At 41.3% G+C, this 22,928-nt stretch overlaps 1 protein-coding gene across 1 annotated transcript in view; it reads right to left on the reverse strand.

Annotated features, from left to right (window-relative positions):
* Window positions 1–22,928, reverse strand: part of HIVEP1 (HIVEP zinc finger 1) — a gene marked incomplete at its 3' end in the record, with an annotated part of 145,737 nt that overhangs the window by 31,063 nt on the left and 91,746 nt on the right. The window contains exon 4 of the mRNA XM_034660196.1: window positions 978–6,949. Coding sequence (XP_034516087.1) covers window positions 978–6,949 — 5,972 coding nt within the window. The remainder of the gene's footprint in view (window positions 1–977; window positions 6,950–22,928) is intronic.

Genomic DNA, 22,928 nt, shown 5'->3' on the forward strand with positions numbered 1-22,928 from the left:
TTCAGCAGACTATTAAAATTTCTCATACTTGTTTACCTTAAAAAAAAACTTCCTACTTTTTCTTTCTTTCTTTCTTTTTTAAAGACTCAGTGAAAGTATCTCCACTTCCGGAATACCTCCCCTATATCCATTCCTCCTCTACCTACTTGCAAAGTTAGAGACTTCCTTCTTCAAACTGCATATACCTCCATTATAGCTGCGATACTGAAATATTTCCTTATCGACAAGCACTTATATGTCTATGAACCTGTATTATACGCTTGTGAACCTGTAGGGGTCAAGGACTTAATCTATAACTCTGAACGGCCCGAGGACAACATGAGCCCCTTAACTATTTATTCTCACTTCAGTGACTTTTCCCATTATAAAGCCAACAACTCCACTAAAACGGATTCCACAAATAACCCAAAGTTATAGTTTTATGACCTCACTCTACATCTTGACCAAATCAACTCAATTATCCGTGTTATGAGTCAGCTATTCTGTGACTCTTCTGATTCCAACACCGGGCGGACGTTGAGACTGGCATGGTGAGGGGAGAATCGTCAGGTGCACATAGGACAAGCATGAATGGCTCTCTGCTTATATTTCTAGATGAAATATAACACTCTTCGATTAGTCACACCTCTGTTCCCTGCACTAGCAGGGACAAAGCATAAACATAATCTCTTATCACTTAGTACAAGAGAAAGATGAAAGTAAAACCATGATTCTCTGTACCATTATGTAAGGACTTAAATATTCAGCTCAGGGCAAGTTATTTTCAAAATGTTTCAAGATAAAATCAACGAAGGATTCCATGTAACCCTTATCGGCATTACTCTCGGGGTAAACTTGTCATCCTTTCTTTCAGACAACTTTATACTTAAAGAATACAATTTGTCATTCAAAATTAAGATACAACTTCCAATTAAAATATTTAAAGGCATCAAAACACTGCACAAACTATTGCTGAAGATAAATGATATGTCAAGTACCTTGCTTAGGTTGCTTTTCCACTTGCTTGAATAAACCAATAAATCTGATTTGGAATGGGTAGTTATTGCTTGACAATATAGTGATTTTCCGGTCTTCTGTTTTGAGTTAAGGAGAGAAAGAGCAACTTTTGTAGGCAAACCAAGTGGGTTTGGATTACTGGCACTAACTGTCCAATCAGTATAGGCTGAAGTTTTCTGGTCATTCTGAGGCAAGTGCAAAGCCTTCTGCCTCAGTAGGTAACACCATGTGAAGTTGGTTGAGGTCTTCAGGCTGGGGAAAGGCAGCTGCTGGGTGTCTCCCGCATCAGATACTAAAAGTGTGCTGGTCGTAGCTTGACGTTGCTCTTGGATGCTCTCTTTGTCACCTTGAGTTTTAGCCCCTGGAGACTTCCTTTCTTGGTTATTGTCTACACGTTCCAAAGGAGAAATGTGAATGTTTTCTGCAGGGACAGGTGAATTTCTCACTGTAAGAGTTAGCGATGTGGATGACTTGATCTTTTCAAATTCCTGTGGTTCGCTTATAGGTTCCGTAACTACAGACTTAGAGTGTTCGGATGACAACTGACCAGCTGGTAAAACATCTTTCAAAAGAACAGCCTCATTACTGACTTCAGGTGGAGGAAAAATATCCTGTTCCAATAGCACACCTTCAAGAGGCTCTGTAGTACAAACCTGCCTCACTAAAATGGGCTTCTTCTGTTTATTACCTTCACTAGGTCTTGAACTCAATGGTTCAAACGGTCTAATCTCTGTTGTACAAACAGCTCCATTCTCATCTTTAGCTCGCTTCTGATGCTTTTCCATGGCAATGTCTAAACTATTTGCTGGGGAAAGCATCCTTTTACTTGATGCTGAAGATTCTTGCTGGGGGGAAAGTCTACCCAGAGACATTTTCTGGGTTATGGACGGGGAATCTGATGGAGAAAAATTCTGGCCCATCTCTGAAAAAACATTTTCACAAACGAGTTCCTTCTCTGGGTTTGGCAAAGCACTCTGGTGATCTTTTTGCAGTTTTGGCATGGAATGTTGTTCTTCGCTGATTGGCACCTTGCTAGGATTAGCCTGGCAAATTGGCTGGTTGGAGAGATCTTGGGTCACCAGGATCTGTGGCAGAGGTGTGACAGTGGCAAAACAGTATGCTGGAACGTTGCTCTGCAGATGTACAGGCAACGCAAACGATGTTGGCACCTTCTGCGCGTGACCACCAAGGGGCCCGAGCTTCAGCGGGGGCGGGACACATGAATTAGGCATGGCATCTACTAATTTGGTTGGTAACGCTAATGAAGTCCCACGGTGGTCAACCCCAACTGGATCTGAAAGAACTTGGTTTGGCAAAGAAAGGACAGGACTGGAAGAGCAAGACCGGCTTGAAGTGAAAACCTGACAGTGTAGTTGGTACTTCGGAGCAAAGCAATCTTTACTTTTAGAAGACCCACACAGACTGGGACTTGCATCTGGTTTGACAGTCTGTGTAGACACTTGCAGAGACATCTGTGTGTTTTGGTGGCCAAGGGGTGAGTGGATGTGATTTAACAAATTGATACCAAAAAGCTGTTGAACAGGAAAGATGTTAGTAGAGGTGGAACTGGAAGTTTCTGTTCGCTGATCCTTAACTTGAGTCTGGGAGTGCAAAGTGTTTGCCGGAAACTCGGCTAAAGATGCATTAGTGAGCTGAGGACCCTGAAACGGTGCTGTGTTCACACTAGGAAGAGCAATTGTTTGGAAAGATGGTGGGTTCGCGGGAGACACATGACTCTCTGGAGCTATGTTTAAAGATATCTGCCGCATCAGCGGACCTCTCCTTCTTTCTAAGAGAGGCACGTGCCCGGTGACCCCCATGCCAGAAGGGGATGTCAGGGGCTGCAATTCAACAGGTGGTGTTGTCTGAGGTGGAGTTATGCTTCCACAGTCGAATGATTTACTTCTGAAATCAGAGACCTCCATCGATGTTTGCATGCAGCTAATTTGTTCTGAGGCAGCACGCCTCATCTCCCGGTGAGTTCCAGGAACATTAAGTGTATTTGAGCCAGCTGGAATCATGAGAAACTCTGCTCTATTTAGAAAATCGATTTTGGGGGAAGCCTCAGTTTTAGAAATATCCTCTACATCTAACGAAGCTGAGAAACTGGAAGTGTGAGATAAACTACTCTCCCTACTTAGACTCCTGGACAAGGTGGAGTCAAAACTTGATTCTGTTGAAGAATGTTCCATCTCAGCGAGACGGAGCCTCTTCTTTTTGGGTGGCAGTTTCTCTGTTGGCAACTTTGACAGGGTTTCACTGCGTTGAGGCCAGCTGAACTTCTCTGATTTTTCCTGATCGTAGCCTTGGGCTTCGAGGTCCCGATCTGGCTCTTCCGTGACCAGAATTTCTGGGACTTGGATGTTGGGCTGCCGAACCAGTCGGGAGGGCTGTCCTAACACATGTCGTTCATTTGAACTCTTTCTCAAACCATCCTGAAGTTCTCCTCTCAGTGCGTCTGATGATAGCGCAGGCTGGTGAGGGTGAGATGTATTCTGAGGAGGGTGGACTTCCTCTGGGGAAATTCCTATTACTTTCAGAGGCCCAGGCTTCACTGTTCTATTCAGCTCCTGGAAGGAAACTGGGGAGCCTCTTTCAAAAGACTCAAGCTTGTCGAACGAACTGGGTCTGCTCAGTGAGTTTGTATGCTGAATGACTGAGATTCCAGTTCCGTGCCTTTTCAACTCCGTCTTGGCCTGGGCAGCTGAACTTAGGTGTTGTTCTGGGATGGCGGATGGCTTTGGATCCATGGTCTGGTCAGGGCCTCTGGCAACCAGCTGGATCTGGGGGGTTTGCAACTGTATATTTCTATGCTGCTGGTCACTTGATATTGTAATATTATGCTTAGACAGAGTGGAAGCGGGGCCCAGAGAATTCTGAAACTGAAGGCCTTCAGAGCTTTTTGGAGAAGCCCCCCTTTCATTTTGCTGGAGTTCATCGTCATCTCCAACGCTTTTCATTTTCCTCCTTTTTCTAATCTGGGGTGTCTGTTCCCACACCCCCGTGGAACCAGCAACTCTGTAGTGCAGAATCTGAGGCAGTGTACTATTAGGCACAGGGCTGTGCTCGGGTTCTCTCACAGCTACCTTTGTTTTTGGTCCGTGTAACTCCGAACAGTAAAATTTCTTATGGTTTTCAAAATTCTCCAGTTTTCTATACCTGTTTCTACAGGTTTCACACTCAAACATTGTCCCTCGCCCTTGATGGGACTTCTTTTTCTCTAAATGCGAGCCTGGTGCCAATGATTTGCTCCTTGCTGATATGGCGTCACTGGGGGCGCCGCATCCTTGATAGCTCTCATCCAAGGACTGTCCGGGACCAAGAAGGTGATTTTCATTTGCTGAAGAGTCCTCGACTGCTGACTGTCTGACAAGGGTCCGGGGATGTGCACTGGGGGGCACGGAAGTGTTAGGTCCTGACACAAAGACATCATCGTAGAAAGCGCCAATTTTGTCATCAAATGACTGACTTCCTCTCAGTGGGTGAGGGGGAGGTATTATGCTCGCAGGTACTGCCGAATAACCTGTGGTGGGCATAGAATTACTTCTCGTAATCGGCAAACAGTCAAGGGAAGGTACAGACAGAAGAAACACTTGCTTTGATTTCTCAGTAGGGGTGAAAGGGGACTTTGGTATATCAGAGCTTGAGCTTGTTCTCCGTCCCATCGGTTTCAAATCAAACTGAAAAGAATCTTTAAAAATGTATGACTTGGGGGAATCGATACTTCCTCGTCGTGAGAGCGAGGTTCTCCGTGGCTTAACACTATCCAGTTGCTTATCATCTACCAAGGCTTCGTTGTCGGAGATAAGCTTTGATATCCGTTCTTCAAGCGTTTTCGTTGCCAAGGGTGGGCGCATCTGACCTGGCAGAAGCAATGCCTTCTCACTTGTTGGCAGAGTCGAAGGTGCTGGTGTATTGATACGAGGTGCAGAGGGCCCATTATTCTTATTTGAATCTTGTTCCATGGTGGGTAACGTCCTGGCAAAAGGAGTCGGTGGACTCGCTGTCTGGTCAGCGCTTTCAGAACGTGAAAAGTAACCAGAATCTGTACTCCCTAAACTTCGAGGACTCAGAAGTTTTCCTTGTTGTTCTTGGGAGCAGTCGGTAGCCTGCTGCCTTTGTAGCTGGGCGTGTACCGTTCCTACGTGTGGTTCTTGTTTTCCTTCTGGCTGACTCAGGTCCCCTTTCTGACAGGACTTCTCATCAGTCTCTAGGGAGGACGTCCAGGCTGAGTGGGATAGGACACTGGTTCCCTGAAGGTCCTTCTGCTTCTGTGCACTAGACAGCTCAGGCTTGGGATCCGTAAGCTTTGGGCTGTCGACTCTTAAAGAGGACACGCTGACAGGGTGGACCACGACTTTTGGTAACTCTGTCACAGCTTGGGATTCTGAAGCTTTGTCCTGTAGTGAAAAGTCACCCACCACATGGTCTGGATTGCTGGGAATGGAACTTGATTTTGGTAAAGCTTCAGAATTTGACATCATTTTCATTATCTGCACGGGCTGCAGGCCCATGGAGGCCGGGTCATTCTGTCTTTCATCAGCAGCCCCCTCCTCATCGCTGTCACCACTGTCTTCTACGTCTGAATGAATACTAAGCGCTTTGGGGGACTCCTGTGACAGGAACAAACCACCAGTATCCGGTTGCAAGACGAGACCCAGTTTGATAGTGTGTGCATGGGATTTTTTGTGCTTGTACAGATTGCTTTTAGTCTTAAATGAAAATCCACAGGTCACACAGGGATAGGGTCGCTCCCCAGTGTGGGAGCGGATGTGCTTTAAAAGCACGCTAGGCTTTGCACAAGCTCTATTGCAATACTCACAAATGTATTTTCCTTGTTTTTTGGGCTTCTGATCTTTCAGAAGAAGATTGCACATTTGCTCCACGCTGTGGTTAACGACAGAGGCGACGGGAGTTGTATTGTAAATTGGCGGGGGGACTGAGTGTGTAGAATGGGCCGGACTGACTGACATCGGTGAAGCAGAATCCATTTGCTGGTTTTGAGGAGTAACCTGAGTTCTACTGGAAGGTGAAGTCAGACCCACAGATGATGTCACTGCTATAGGATAAACCTGTTCAAGTTTGGCATTCTCTTGATTTTGCAGATTCGCCAATGACCTCGTGAAACCTGAACACGCTGGAAGCTGCTGATTTTGTTGGGTAGGTTTGGAGACAAAGTGTTCGTGTTGATTATAGGAATGAGAAACTGACGGAACTGCGACTTGCTCGATCTTCGGAGCAGCGGACACATGCACGGTGTATGAGGTACAAGGAGAAGGCTGTGGTTCAGAAACGAATTCTTGCGGAGTCTGATTTGGGGCCTCCACTGAGCTGCTGTTTAACTGAGAAGGGGGTCGTACAGTTTTATTTGGTCTCAGTTTTTCTATCTTAACTGCACAAGACGAGCCCTTTTGTGACAAGGTGCTCAGTTCTGGCTCCATTGCTTTCAGTAAGACATCGAACGCGGTGTTTGTGTACGAGGAAGAAGTAGGACTACGAGAGGAGGAGATACATTCACTATGGTCAGTCCTGGTTTTACATGACGAAGAACCAGAGTCACATTTTGTGTCCAGGAAGTCCGCCTTGGCGGGGTCAGAGCCTTCCGACCCCCATCTACGCAGTTCAGATGAGTGCTGCGGAAACAAGGGCTTCTTTGGGGAGACGGAGTCTTCGGGTTTAGGGGCCTCGGCAACTACCCCAGGTGTTTCTCCATTTTGTTTGGTAAACTGCTTCCCGTTTTTTACGGGACTAGGATTCTGCTTCTTGTGAGACTCAGCAGCACTCTGAAGAGCAGCAAAAGAGGACTCTTCTGTATTTTGTTTATGTTTCGCCTGAAGAGGATTCCGCAGTGGGGATTTTGGTATTTTTTTCAGGTGATTCTCAGCTACAATCTTTTTTCGTTTCACACCTTTAAGTGACTCTGAAGTCGCTTTAATGCCAGCCTCTAAGATTTCTGTTAAAAAAAAAATTAAAAATATCAATTGGTAGAATGGTATATACACCAATTATACACATATTTTTTACATTAAGACTACAATCACAAGAGCGTCATGACAACGGAAGAAGGTAGTCTAAGGAGAGCTTATTTTGGATAAAACTGCATTCGAATGTTCTCGCAATTTTAAGAATGTCGGCAATCAAAATCCACTGAAACAATCACGCCAAGGCCTTAGTGTACATTTCCAGGATGTTGTGTTTCTCTCTTGACCACCTCTCTCATGAAGGTCCTAGAACGAGATCTTTCAAACACTAAATTCCCCTTCCCCTTCACACTGACAGCTGAGGACTCTGTCTGCACAACAGTCTGAGAGACCTGTCCCACAAAAGAAAATTCAACTTTTTAACGCTGGGCATTTGACTGTCTTCTCACATTTAGTATCTTTTAAGGCAATCTTCTCAGCAGGTTTCTAAGAGTAGTGTTCTAAAATATGCAATATTGATATGCTTGTGAGTAAAAATGCTATTTACTATACAACGACTTTTAGAGCAAACATACTTCAGATGATTATGAGATATTAGCTGGTAGAAGCATGAAGTATTGCTAATATGGCAATTTTATCAATGAACAAAAAGTTTATGAAAGAAAAAAAAATCTACTTATTTGTGGTTCTTCACCAACACAATTTAAAAGTCATAACATGGGGCGCCTGGGTGGCACAGCGGTTAAGCGTCTGCCTTCGGCTCAGGGCGTGATCCTGGCGTTAAGGGATCGAGCCCCAACATCAGGCTCCTCTGCTATGAGCCTGCTTCTTCCTCTCCCACTCCCTGCTTGTGTTCCCTCTCTCGCTGGCTGTCTCTATCTCTGTCAAATAAATAAAATCTTTAAAAAAAAAAAAGTCATAACATTATAATGGCCCTTAGTTTAAAAAGAGAATCATTTTAACTACGCAAAATATTCAATGGCTATGTTTCTTTGTCATTAATAACAGGAAGGTAGATAGAGCTAATTACAGGAGAGAAGGGATGAAACCACTTCCATTTCTGGTTGTGCTGGAATAAATCAGTATTTAAATGGCATCAACCAGGCACAATCTCTGTCAACTATTATATTTTTGAGCAGTGATTACTTGCCTTTATTTCATTTGTTTCCATTTGCTGGATCCTTGGGCACACAAACAAAAATCATTCGAGCTCATATTATTTATTTGTACAAAAGTCAAATACTCTCCTGATTATTTTCAAATAGCTGTTGGAATGTATATATTTGAAATTCATATTAGACCAAAATGCCTATACCATAATAACCACGTTATATTAACTGAGGATAAAAATTTACATAGGATAAAAAATACCCTAGTCATCTTGTGATTATCAGTTTATATGCTGTCACAGATTAACGTAATGAAAAAAATTACTAACACGTTAACGATACATTTACCCACCATAATCAGAAGAGCAAAAAAAAGGGGGAGGGTGCTTTGTGACTAAAATATTTGAGGTAAGAAAAATAGGGGGAAAAAAAGTATCAGGTTTGTTGATAAGAAATGATGTTGAGCAAATCATTTTTATGCTTCGATCCACTCACTTATAGAATGTTTCCCACTGGTTTTCCCTTTTCAAAATGGATGTAATGAAGCTAGTGATGTCCTCTGTGTGTCTTATTAGCCATGCCAAGCAAACGGGTAGAAACGGAAAGTCATACTCGTCATCTGGGGTGAGTAGTTTCCCCAGTTGTTTCCAAAAAGCATGGAGGTGGGTTGTAAGAAAGGTGAAAGCCACCAGGCTGTAAAACACGTATAAAAACAGAGAAGAGAAACTGCTGAAGGAGCAGAAGTTCCAAACTGTCAGAACATTCGGAAACACAAGAGATTTCTAAAAAATCTGCCTGTGTCAAACCCCATCCAAGACCTGTGCAACCAGAGGCTTGGTTGGTAGATGGTTTTATTTTTTATGTTTTACATAGTTTTGGGGATAAGATTTTATTTTTAGATAATGTTATTTGTAAAAAGAAAAAAAAAGTAAATAAATAAAAATTCAACAATGTCTGACACTCCAAAGGAAAATGCAAAAATTCAACACACAGGCAAAACACCCAGGAATACCACACCAAGTTTTAAAGAGATTCTATACAACATCCTATGTACATCTTAAACAGAAAGAGTAAAATTTAACTTTGTACTTAAAATGAAGCTAAAGTGAAAATAAACGAAAAACTACACTTAAATCCATATTTCTTTATAGAGACACTATATTCCTAAAAAATTCCTCTGAAGACTTTGAAAAAACATATTTTAAACAGATTTTCTGAACTACACGTTTCAATTTTAGATGAAGACCCACTCTCTCCCTTTTGTCAAAGTGTATAACATTTACATTACATTCTATTTGCATAGTTGTTTACTCTTGGTTTCTCTAGTTGAATTCTAACACTTACACTTGGTGCTAAATACATTCTTTCATTCAAAATTCTGCATGCTCCTTTGCTTTCTGGCAGTGACGCTAAAGTGGAAAAGCCTGGAGCCAGCCTGACTGATGGCCTCCCCTCCTTGGGGTGACTTGCCTTTTTTCTGTCTGAATGTCTGCAGTATTCTTCATTTTTGAAGGCCTATAAATACCTAGGAGTCAGCTCAGAGTTTGTCACTATACAACTTTTAATTTTTTTCCCCCTAGAACACAACGACCTACTCTATAAGGAGATGAATTTCATTGCAGAAAATTTTTCTTTTATTATATCTTCAAATAGATCTTTTCTGGCCAAATTTTTTCTTTGGGGTGGGCTCCTTTACAGACACCAATTATCTTTATGATGGACCACCCTTATGATGATTTAAATTGCTTCAGTTTTGGGGGAAGGGGTTCTTTTCTTTTGCTTTCTCTAGAATTATCTAAAGCTTTCCCCTATGTCAGTAACTCAATTTCTGGACCTTACTGTTTCAAATTTACTCGCTTTGGGCGAATGTTGTTTTGTTCTCATCTTGTTCCCTTAGTTCCATATTGCCCATTTCATCTCCTTTTATTGCCTCATATTATGTTTGAGCTGTCGCTTTAATAAATTTATGATCTTATTAAGTTCAACGCTTAAAAAACACCTCTCTTTCTGAGGTAGTATTTTAAGGCTGAGTGTTTGGTCTGTCTTTTCATGTTCTGTCTGCTTTTCTATTGCCTGAGATTGTAGGGGATGAAGGGGGTGGTGTTCGGCGGAGTGTATGTTCCCAATAGTCTTTTTCTGAGTTGTGGTCACTCTTCTAAGATTTTTGTCAGGTCTCCTTTAACAGGGTTCAATCTCCTTGTTTAAGGGATGAAGCCCATTCCATCATGGGCGGGGGAAGACTCTGCATGTTGGATCAGTCTCTAAATCCAAGGACTTTGTTGTTGTTGTTGTTGTTGTTGTTGTGAAGGGAGAGGATGGTGGAGGGGATCAGAGGGAAAGTCAAGAGATGGAGGGTACCAGGCACATCTGAGCTGAACACCACACTATCGTTCTAGAGCTGGAACTGAAAAAAGTGTGCCTCACTACTGACTGTTGCCTTCCACCCCTTGGATCTCAAGATTTGGGGCAGGAGCGCACAGAGTGGATGGCTAAGCCATCTGCTACAAGTTACAGATAGAAGCCTCCTTGTGGGAACCAATGCCTGGAGCAGAATGAAGCGGCAGACCCTTGGGTCTTCAAGAATGAAGAACTCAGGCTGGTTTTTAAATTGTGATTAATCTCAAATCTATCTATCAGAGAGTGACAGGAGTTATTTTCTCTTGCCTCCCCACCCCATCTACAGCAGAGAGCACAATCATCAAACACTGTGAGTGTGGCTACAATGTCTGGTATACAGTTACTATCCACCACAGAGTTAAGAGGATGCATAGAGCAGAATGCCTCAAGGCAGAAGTATAGTTGGGGCAGAGGGTAGGAAGGGAGTAGCTGCTACTATCAACACATGTGCTTTTCAATAATTTTAAAGGCAATTTGTTATTATGGTAGACTAAACTGAAAATTAATTAGAGGATCCAAGAGAAAGACAGACCATGGGACAAGTGGTGAAAGGCAGCGGACGGGCAGTGCCTTTATGACATGCGCACTATCCACTGGCCAACGCACAGGCCCACCCTCTGCTGCAAGTACGGACACTGCTTTATAGCTGCTACCATATGGTTCCAGGGCTGCTGGTGTTTTACTAACAACACTGGGCGTGGAAATGCTTGTGCACACAACCCTGTTGGTGTGAAACAACAACCCTCTTTCCTTACGCAGTGACAACATATAGTTGGGAGTAGGAAAGGGTGGAAAAGGCTCAAAAATGGAGTCACTCGTGTCCTGGTCGGTGTGCTCCTGGAAATGGCCGACAACCAGACAAAAGCTCTGAGGCATCGCCAGGTTGAATATCCAAACAGGAATTCATTAACACAGACAAAACGTGCTGAGGAGAGGGGCCCAAACTGGCAGCGCTGCCACTATTAGAAGCTTTGATCTGATGGGCTTCGTTAAAAAGCCAGTTCTCCGTCAGGCAGGTAGTTGGAATGGGTTGGAAAGATCACAAAGGCCACTTGACTGGGGGCAGGCGAATGGTTAGAAAAACAGTTCCCAAGTTCTCTGTATCTAAGGCATCAGCGTGTCGTTTCCCAAGGCACAAGCCCGATAATCATTCGGGCTTCTATATTTTTTGTAGAACGCCAAGGAGTATAGAACAGCACCATCAGCTCGCTTCCAGTATTCCTTCTAGAGAATAACAGAACGAAAACAAACACATCTCCTCACTCCAGAGAGCATCTGAGTTGCCAGTTAAATATGGCAAAAATATTCCCAAGGCTGACAGGAGGTATTGGGAACTACAACCTAATAGTGTTTAAAATCCTGCCTTGGTTGAAGGTGAATCTCCTTTTCAGATTTACTCAGAGACACATCAGTGTGAAAAATGTTAGGGTCTTTGGGGTCTTGGGGACACAAGGACTACTTGTTCTCTAACAACAGAGAGCATGTTTTATCAGCGAGTAAAGAGACAGGGGACACAGAGATCACGTGGAAGGCCTCTCAGGAGTTCATGCAAGGGTGAAAATGCTACCCTGAACTCAGGTAGTGACAGTGGGCCTCTCGGCTGATCCAAAGCAAGAAAGCCAAAGAAAGGTTTGCCAAAGATTCTGCCCAGTTTCTCATCTTTACCTAGGAGGCCTGGGCTAGTTTGGGAGGGGGGAAAAAAGAAAGCAATTCACTTTCCATCCCACCAAATCTCAAATTCGATATACAAGTGTAGAATTATAAAGTGTAGCTGCAAATCCAGGACTAGAAATTTTCAACAGAGAAATGGTTAGGCTAATTACAGCACAGGCACTTAACATAACATTACACATCCATTTAAAATAATTACAAAGATTACACAGCAATATGAAAATTATGATCTATTAAATATAGATGCATATTCTTTTCTTTCCCTAGAGAGAAGTCTGGGCTAGAGGCACAGATCTGGGAGTACACAGTTGAGAGCTGTTTTTGTAAAAGGACATAAATGATAAGCCAGAGAGACTATATGGTAGATAAAGAAGTCTGACTCAGCACCTTGGGTGATCCCTTGATTGAGGGTGAAGTAGAAATGAAAAGAAACAAGACGGTAATAAGAAAGATAAAACAAAACACGTGACAGTGAAGGACCCAGGAAGTCAGGGTTTAGAGACTTTTAAGAAGGAAGATGTGGCCAATGGTGTATTTTTAAATCTTCCGTTCTGAGAGGTAAAGACTAAACAAGAGGATGCTGGGCCTGGTGATCACGGGCATTAGGAGGGCACTGTTATGGTTAAAAAGCATTTCATAAAAGGGCAAGGAGGGAGGGAGGGCACGGTGAGGTAAGGGCCTGAAAACAGCTCACCGTCTGAGAAGCGGCTGTGAAGGAAAGGAGAGAGGCAGGGCGGGCGCCAGCATGAGCGGAAGAGAAGGACATGGGAAGGTTCCTGTAGGATAAGGGGGGGCTGGGTATGGTCATAAACAGGAAGGAAGAGTCAGCACGGAGAGACTGAAAAATTTTCAGATAACAAATAAATGAATGTGAGATGAACAACTACACAGAGGCACACAGGCACACGTTCTGTCTCTAGGCTTCGCTTTCCTGCACTTCACAGATAGTGCTTTAAAAAGAAAAAAATTGAAGGCTTATGGCAACCCTGCATCAAGGAAGTTGATCGGTGCCATTTCCCCGCAGCAGGTCCCACTTCACGTTTCTGTGTCCCATTTCAGTCATTCTTGCTGTATTTCAAACTGTTTTGTTATTAGTAGAGTTGTGATCAGTGACTATCACAGAAAGCATAGAAGACGGCTAGCATTTCTTAGCAATAAAGTATTTTTAAAGTATATCTTTAACTCTTTTTTTAGGCATAATGCTATTGCACACTTTAACAAGGCTACAGTAGAGTATAAACATCACTTTTTTGATAAAAATAAGACTTAGAGTTTATTATCTGGAAACATTAAGTGTAAGAAAATACTTAAATTTTATCAAACTTATTCACATTTAGTGGAGGTTATTATTTTTTTTTTGAACTTGTAATCAGTTTATTATTGCTATTTTTTAAAATTAACATATAATGTATTGTTTGTTTCAGGGGTACAGGTCTGTGATTCATCAGTCTTATACAATATGCAGCACTCACCACAACACATACCTTCCCCAATGTCCATCCCCCAGCCACCCCATCCTCTTATCCCCCTCCCCTCTAGCAACCCTCAGTTTGTTTCCTGAGATTAAGAGTCTCTTATGGTTTGTCTCCCTCTCTGGTTTCATCTTGTTTCATTTTTTGCTCTCTTCCCCTATGATTCTTTGCCTTGGAAAATAGTATGGAGGTTCCGCAAAAAGTTGAAAATAGAGCTACCCTGTGACCCAACAATTGCACTACTGGGTATTTGCCCCAAAGATACAAATGTAGTGACCCAAAGGGGCACCTGAACCCCATATTTATAGCAGCAATGTCCACAACAGCCAAACTATGGAAAGAACCCAGAGTTCCATTGACAGATGAATGGATAAAGAAGATGTGGTGTATATATACCATGGAATATTACACAACCATCAAAAAAAAATGAAATCTCACCATTTGCAACAATGTGGATGGAACTAGATGGTATCATGTTAAGCAAAATAAATCAATCAGAGAAAGACAATTATCATGTGATCTCACTGATATGCAGAATTTAATAAACATCACTTTTATACACACTGGGAAACCAAAAGATTCACTTGACTCACTTTCCTGAGATACTTGCTTCACTGTGGTGGTCTGGAGCCGAACCTGAACTACCTCTGAGGAATGTCTGTAATCGGGAGGCTACTGCATAGATGTGGGAACAACTTTTACTTAGCAAGCAACAGGAAGCCTCATTCACTTCATCTCCACATTCTTCCCCTTCCTTGTGTAATTCAAACAAGTAACTTGGCTAAAGAGACACCATGGCCATCTGGCTCTGATTACCTTTTTGACTTCCCTTCATAACACTTCCCCCGTACTCACTATGTTTCAGCCACACCAGTGAACTTTCTGATCTTCCACCAGGCCCATCTCCTTCCTGCCCCTGGGAATTTGTATCTGTCAGCTCCTGAAAAGCCCTCCCGACTCTCAACTCTTTAAGTGACTGGATCATTTTCAATCTTTAGAGCCTAACACCAGTGTTACCTCTAGGCTGTTCTGTCCACCCTACCTAGTTACCTCCTGCTGCCCACCCACCCTGTTCATTTCCTCCTAATCTAAGTAACAATCTAAAATGGCTTGATCACAATCTAAAGTGCCCTATCTATCTACATGCTGTTTTTGTTTACCTTTTCATCAGAATACAAATCTATAAGACTCTTTTTTTATTATCCATCTCTATGTATCCAGCCCTTAACAGGTTATCAAAGAAATATTTGCTAATGAAAAAAATTCTTCAAGTAAAAGAAAATAAGGGATGGATTTAATATCAGGTGACCTACTGCTATAATTCATCACGTCAGGAAGACTAACTTAGAAATTCACATGACTATTTTGAATAAGGGTGAATGATATTTAATAAAATTCAACATCCATTCCTTATTTAAAAAAAATAAAGCTAGATGAGTCTGCTTCAGGATGTAGACACTTGAAAAGAATGGTGTTCCCACCAACATAACATAAAAAAGCTAGAGATATCATAAAAATCCTAACTTCTCTTGAGCTCATCAGAAAGTTGAGGTCACAGAGCAACCAAAGCCTGAACCCCACTCAGGTATGCATGAAATGGCTCACCTGGGGCCAAGTAGGGAAGGACTTGTGGAGGAAGACATGAAAGCCATTCAAACAAGCAAGAAAATATCATCCAAAACTGTAACAAACTGTTAAGGACTGAGCATGGGCTGAATTAGCCTGTCCTCACACCCAGGGGAGTCCACACTCACTCCCAGGCCCTCTCCCATGAGCCTCCAGCAGGTACTCATACAGAGGACAGGGCGGGAGACCAGAGAGAGCAGGTTTCCATGGGAGGCACAAAGGAGGAGGTGAAGCTGTGGAAAATGCACAAATCTTCTCTCATGTGGAGCAAAAACTGTAAACTTCAAGATGCTGGGAAAGAGCAGCAGACATGTCACCCATGGGGCATGGGTAAACCCCACTGTGGCTTGGGGAAGGACAGAAGAAGAAACCCTTTATCCCAGGGAAAACAGGAAAACTGTCCTGGGACCAAAATCCCATACCAATAAAACGAGAGGTCTGCTATCATGAGAGATGGTCAGAAAGCACAGGAACTATCTAAGACTAAGCCTGGAACAGGACAAGAGAGCAATCGTCACCAACCCCCACTACCAGCCTGGCAATGAGGAAGGAGCAACAGCAGTCCACTGCTAGGAGAGGTAAAGAGGTGGAGACCCCCACTCCTACAATGATACAGGCAGCTAAAGCTGAGCATGGAGCACCAAACTGAGAAAAAACTGTCCAGAACCCCAGCCCTAGCACAAGGAAATGGCAGGTCATCACTAGAATAATTGGAGGCCAGGGTGGTACCACGGAAGATATACACAGCAACATCAAAATCTAAACCCAGCCCAACTCCTGAACAAATCACCTCAACTCCCCACCTGATCACTTGAGAGAAGAAGAACTGCCCATTTCCAGCCACTAAAATCCAGTGACCTCAGTAACTACTGTTGTGTACACAATATCCAAAATTCAGTAAGATGCAGGCACTACTAACTCACTGTCAAGAGACAAAACAATCAGAAGAACCAGACTCAGGGATGATTCAGATGCCCGAACTCTCAGACAGGGAATTAAAATAACTCTAATCAATATGTGCATTCACAATGGGAATTTAAACACATACACAGAGAAGGTCAAATAGAAATGCTAGAAATAAAAAGACAAAGTAATAGAGATAGGCAAAGCCTTTTACAGACTCATTAGTAGACCTGACAAAACTAAGGAATCAGTGAACTTACAGATAGGCCCATAAAAAGTAACCAAACAGAAACACAAAGAAGAAAAATAGCATGGAAACAAAACCGAACAAAACAAGAACAGTGCACCGAAGACCCATAGGACAATATCAAATGATCTAACGTAAAAATGGAATCACAAAAGGAGAAGAAAGAACAAATACCGTGGTAGAAGTAAGTGAAGAAATAATAGCAAGTATTTTCCAAAAATAAACAAACCATAGATCCAAAAAGCTTAGCCAACCCTAACTGGATGAGTAAGACTAAGAATAAAGAAAGATGAGAAGAAAAACCAAGAAATAAAAGAAGAAAAAAAAAGAAAGAAGGAAAAAAACACCTAGACAAATCATATTCAATGTGCCAAAAACCAAAGGTAAAGACAAAATCTTGAAGGTACCCAGAAGTTAGAAAAATGTATTACACACAGAGACTCAAAGATAAAAATCAAAGCAGACTTCTCAACAGAAATTGTGCAGTGACATTTTCACACTACTGAAAGAAAAAATAAATGGCCAACCCAGAATTCTCTATCAAAAGATAACAGTTTTCAAAAATGAAGGCAAAACAAAGACTTTTACAGAAAAACAAAAGCTGAGAGCATTCATTGCCAGCTGGCCTGTACTGAAATGTTAAAACCTTAATTTGGATCTACATCTATAAAGAGCTCTGAAAATGGTAACAATAAAAGAACATTTCTAAAAGAATTTTTAAAATTCCATCACTTTAAAATATAATGCAGTATGACCCTGCATTTTCCAATATGGGGGTGTGTTAGGCAAAATAATGGCTCTGCAAAATGTCCACACCCCAATTCCCGGAATTGGGAGACTCTGTTCCCTTACATATGCAACAGGGACTTTGTAGAGGTGATAAGATTATGGACATTAAAATGGGGAGACTATCCTGGATGATCACAGGACCTCTTCAAACTTAATGAGCTGACAGAAGAATTTGAGAGACAGCAAGAGAGATGGAGAGAAAGAGAGAGATCTCAAGTGCGATAAACCTGACCAGCTACTGCTGGCTTTGGAGACCAAGGAAGGGAGCCAGGATCCAAGGAAAGCAGGTGGACATTAGATGCTGGGAAGGCCAGTGAGGACAGGAGGAATTCAGGCCTTCAGGAGTTTCATTCTGCCAAAATCGGAATGAGCAAAAAACAGATTCTCCCTTATGGACTCCAGAAAGAAACATAGCCCTGCTAATACCTTGATTATAGCCCAGTGCGACCATGTCAGGTTTTTGCCCTACAAAACTATAAGATATAAGATAAGTATTTTTTAAACTGCTAAGTTCACAGTAATTTGTTATACAGTCATAGGTAGCCACTGGGCACATGTGACTTTAAATTTAAAAACAGTCTGCTGCTCAAAAAGGTTAAAAGGGCATACAAAGTACGTTCTCTGACCACAACAAAATTAATGAGAAATAAATAGTAGAAAGATATCTGGAAAACCCCCAAGTATTTGGAAATTAAACAACATATTTCTAAATAGCCTAGGGGTCAGAGAGGAAGTCAGAGAGAAATCAGAAAAATCAAAACAAAATTTTAGAGAAGTAGGAAAATACAATAAAGAATACTTACTGTGCCCACGATACACAACACTCAAAATCAAACACTAGAGAAATCTCTTTTGAACCACGGGACAATGAGGGGATTTTTGCCATAATCAACTATGATTTTTAATCAGTTCTCTAGGTGATCTAGCTAATGCAACAGCAATAAAAAGAAATGAGGTATAAATAATGGTAAGGAAGAAAGTAGCTTAATTGCTGATAACATAATGGTTTCCTCAAGAGCCTATGAGAAATAAACTGTAATCTACTATATCTAAAAAGAGTTCAGGAAGGCAGATAGCTACCAAAAACAAAAATGTGAATCTTGTCACCTGTACCAAAAATAACTAGTTAGAAAATATAATGGCAAGAATATTCTATTTGTAACAGCAACAAAAACAGAAAAATGCCTAGAAATAAATTTGGCACAAAATATTCCAAACATACAAAAAAATTCAAGTTTTTTGATATGCATTTAAAAAAGACTTACAAAACAAAAAAACACACCATGCTCCTGGAAAGAATATTTTGTAGGTATCAATCTGTTCAAAATTCTAAACTTTATACAATTTCAAGCGATAAAAAAAAATTTGGTCTTTTTTTTTTTAAGTCCCATGACTCTAATCCTCACTTGGGAGAATATTCTAAATAAGGTAATAAAATTCTTAAAAAAAGAATGATATAAGGACATCAACACGGAGAGGCATTAAATGATTAAACAATATTTTCTCAAAATCAGATTAATGGTGAAACCAAAAACCCATAGAAAGATCCCATCGTACATGTGCATTTAGTATATTAAAAAGTGGTATATTTCAAAAATCTTGGGGAAAGGATGATATAGTGTTTAAAAATGCAGGTTTCACACATTGAACAAAAAAGGAAAGTAGGTCTTGGGCAGACACCACATTCCACACTAAATTCACTAATTCAATGTAAGAAATAAAACCACAGAAAGAAGTGAACTCGGAAGAACTCTGAGTGTATATAAAAGACCATTTGGGGAGCCTGGGTGACTCAGTCAGTTGACCGTCATACTCTTGATTTCAGCTCAGATCATGATCCCAGGGTCATGGGATCAAGCCCAGCATCAGGCTCCAAGCTCAGTACGGAGTCTGCTCGTCCCTCTCCCTCCTTTCGCTTGTGTGCTCTCTCTCAAATAAATAAATGAAATCTTAAAAAAAAGAGAAAAACCTCTTTTATATATAAAAAAACAAATGACAAAAAGAAAAATACTGCAACATACAGGCAGATAGCAGGTTGATATTCTAAATATATAAAGAACTTTTATAGTAATGGAGAATTAAGTAATTTCAAATGATACTCCTCTGAGGATAACAGAATAACTAAACAAATTATCAATATTATCAGCTTAAAGGTACCGAAACAGTAGGAGGGTAGTGAAAAGTTAGTGGGCCAAGAGCTAGGGGAGGGTAAAAGTCCAAAAAGGTGAATTCAGCATTTGGGCTCCTTTTGCTCAGGGCAGATTTGTCCAGATGGAGCAGCTAAATGGCCGAGCAGTTCTACTGACAATCTCAAGGAGCTAAGAGTATAAATGACAGAATCCAGGGCATGCCATCCATGCAGCCCCTATGAAAATCTACACGCTCCCAGTTGAGAGCCTGAAGGGCTTTAGTCTAGAAATAAGAGTAATCAAATTACTGTGAACTCAGCAGTTTAAAAAATACTTATCTTATAGTTTTGTGGGGCAGAAACCCAACATGGTCTCACTGGGCTATAAGCAAGCTTCACATGAACAGCAACTCACCTCCAGTGGCCCAGAAAAAGAAAAGACCCCCAAAGACCCCCCAAAGTTGATATTGGATTGTTAGCTCTCCTAGGAACCTCGCAGAAGCAAATCAAAATCTTCTCTGGAGGAAGATGTCAACTTAGACTTCAAACCATTTTGATAATATTTAAAATAGAGCGCCTAACTATTCAAAGATGACGAGGCAGCTAAGAAAAGAATGAAAGCACCAACATCACAAAGAGATCGATGAGGGTCCAATATATTGGGATTGATACACAGAGATTTTAAAATCAATGTACTAACGCTGTTCGTATTGAAAACATTGAAAATTCCAGACGAAAACAGGGAAAGTAAAAAAGAGAGAGAGTGTCTTTGAAAAGCCAAATGTAAGTGACAGAATTGGAAAAATAAAAGCAAATTTAGAACTCACTGGATGGATTTAAGCTCATATTAGGACAGGGAACTGGGAGAGGAGTCAGGAGAAGCAACAGGAATAGAGTACTGGAGACAAATGGTGGCAAAATGGAGATGTTCTGAAACAAAGGATTGGCTGGAACTGGCATCTCGGAAGGTGAGGACATAAATAATTGGGCACTCCTGAAACCCAGGGCTCTACAAATTCAAGAGTGCCTCAGAGCACAAATAAGATAAACACAGGGAAATCACACCTATTCACCTCTCTGCGAAACGGCAAGGCAGAGACAAGGCCCAACTCTTAAAAGTCTCAGGAAAATACATTAAAATGAAGACAGACCACCTCCCAACGAGTAATAATTAGGCTCAACAGCAGCAATGTGCTCGAGGAGATAAACTGCCAAGCCAGAAGGCTCTAGTTGTATACTCAGCAAAAGTATTTTTTTTCAAGAATGAAAATGGAAGAGACATTTTCTAATAAATGATACTTGAAGTAATTTGTCACAACAGACCTGTTCTAATGGAAAACTAAAGACTATTCTTGAAGTAAAATAAAATTATCCTAGATGGGAAACTAGACATGTAAGTCAAAGTGAAGAGGAAAAAGTGTGATTAATATGTGGCTAAACCAAAATGAGTAGCACCTGTGTGAAAAATATTAAAGCATCTGGAATCCGAGTACACGATAATGACGGCACGGGAGTCGCAAGCAGGGGAGTGGACAAGGCCTGAGAGGAAGAACAAGCCCTGTGATGGAAAGTTGGGAACGCCTGGCGTCAGCAGGGGCACAACAGCAACTTCTGAGAGCGTCACCGAGCCTCGTCAAGGGCCACCTCGAACAGAAGATCGGGGCAGTTGTTGGAGCATTCGGTGAAATGTGAGTGGAGTTTTACCAAGCAAAGCAGGGTCAAATGCCTTGTTCGTATTCCTACTGGAAGAACGCAGGGGAAAGCAATCAGAAGGCAGCAGCCTTCCTGAACAAGAACCTCAGCCCTGACAAGAAAAGCAAGAATAGAATGCTAAGTGGAATTCGAGGTCCACTCCCCTCCCAAGTGAGACCCCGAATCATTGGGCTGAAGGCTTAAACAGTGCAAGATACAACACTATTAAACTTTTACAATATAATAGAGAGGCAACAACATACATTAAAAACTCTTCAGAAGATACAGAAATAGAATTATGGGGGAGGGTCGGAAGTCATTAGCAGGCTATGAAGCAGCAAAAAGTCAGGGAAGAGAAACAGGTTTTAACACACAAAGAAAATGTCATAAAATACAGACATACTAACTTATAAATCTTCGTTAAAAGCAAACCACCATACATAAAGTTTCAAAACTAATTGAAAAACACGTGCGGGTGAAATAGGTGAAGGGGATCACACTTACCGTGATGAGCACTGAGTAATGTACACAATTGTTGAATCACTATATTGTACATTGAAACTAATATAACACTGCATGTTAATTATATTGGAATTAAAAAAAAAAACTACTATGGGATTGGAGTATAAAGACAGAGCAGGAGACCCTTACTATCTGTCACCTAAAGTCCCACATTTTTAAATTCATCATGCACAAACATATTCTCATAAATATGTAATAAAATACTCAATCCCAAACTAGTTCAACTAACAAATTAAGAACTTAACAGATAACTGCTTAAAGGTATCTAAAAATAACATAGATAAAAATCTAGCAGATATGGGCAAAACAGGTACTCAAATATCTGTGTAATTAACCACTCAACAGCAAATGAATGCTGTGCAACTTTTTTATAGATAAGAGATAATTTGCTAAGCAGTTAATACATGATTTTGGAGAAATAATTAAGATGGTAGGAATACAGAAAAAAGAAAATAAAAGCAAAAATAAAGTTAGACATAAGTCAAATTCAAAAAATTATTTTTTAATTAATTTTATTTATTTATTTGACGGGGGGAGAGACAGAGAGAGAGCACGCACAAGCAGGGGGAGCGGCAGAGGGGGGAGCGGCAGAGGTAGAGGGAGAAGCAGGCTCTTGGCTGAGCAGGGAGCCTGATGTGGGGCTCGATCCCAGGACTCTGGGGTCATGCCTGAGCCTAAGGCAGATGCTGAACCAACTAAGCCACCCAGGTGCCCCTAAAATAATTTTTAAAGTAGAATAATACTTACCTTTGAAAAATTTAATTAAATACAAAAATCAGTGTAATCAATAAATGCTCTTATCTACTAAAAAAGGGGTATGATATAAAAACAGATAAAACCATTCAAAATTATAAGAGAATATTATATTCCATCTTATTATATTTGGAAACTTGAATAACAACTAGAATGTAGCAAGTTATAAATCAAATTGATCCAAGAAGGTGAAAACTTACACAGACCTCTAACTGAGGAACGCAAGAATACGGTATTCAAGATCTGCACATGCCCCTCTCCTTCCATGCACTTAACTTCCAAGTTACTTCTCCAGATGAATTTCTTCTCCAGATATTTCCTTAAATATAAGGAAAGCTACCCAACACCATCAATACAGTCCTGTCAGATCAACACAATTAATATTTTAGGCCAATCTCAGTGCATAGGGCATGGCCATTTGTGCACCTGTTAAAACCACAAACTGTCCTAGACTCTTCCTACTCTCCTCCTCTGCCCACTCAGTTACAGAGGGAAGCCTGGCTTTAAGTCCTGGCCCTACTAATCACCAGCTCCGTGACCTTAGACACGTACTGTTATTGTGCAGATAATGGCACTGCACGGGGCTGCAAGGACTGTTTGGGTAACGCATGTAGGAAGCGCAGTGTGGTGCTCGAAACCTTGACTTTCATTCTAATACCACCATTGCTACTGTTGATGGTGATGATGATGTTATTATTATAT

This window comes from Ailuropoda melanoleuca, chromosome 5, assembly GCF_002007445.2.
Source record: "Ailuropoda melanoleuca isolate Jingjing chromosome 5, ASM200744v2, whole genome shotgun sequence".
NCBI lineage: Eukaryota > Metazoa > Chordata > Mammalia > Carnivora > Ursidae > Ailuropoda > Ailuropoda melanoleuca.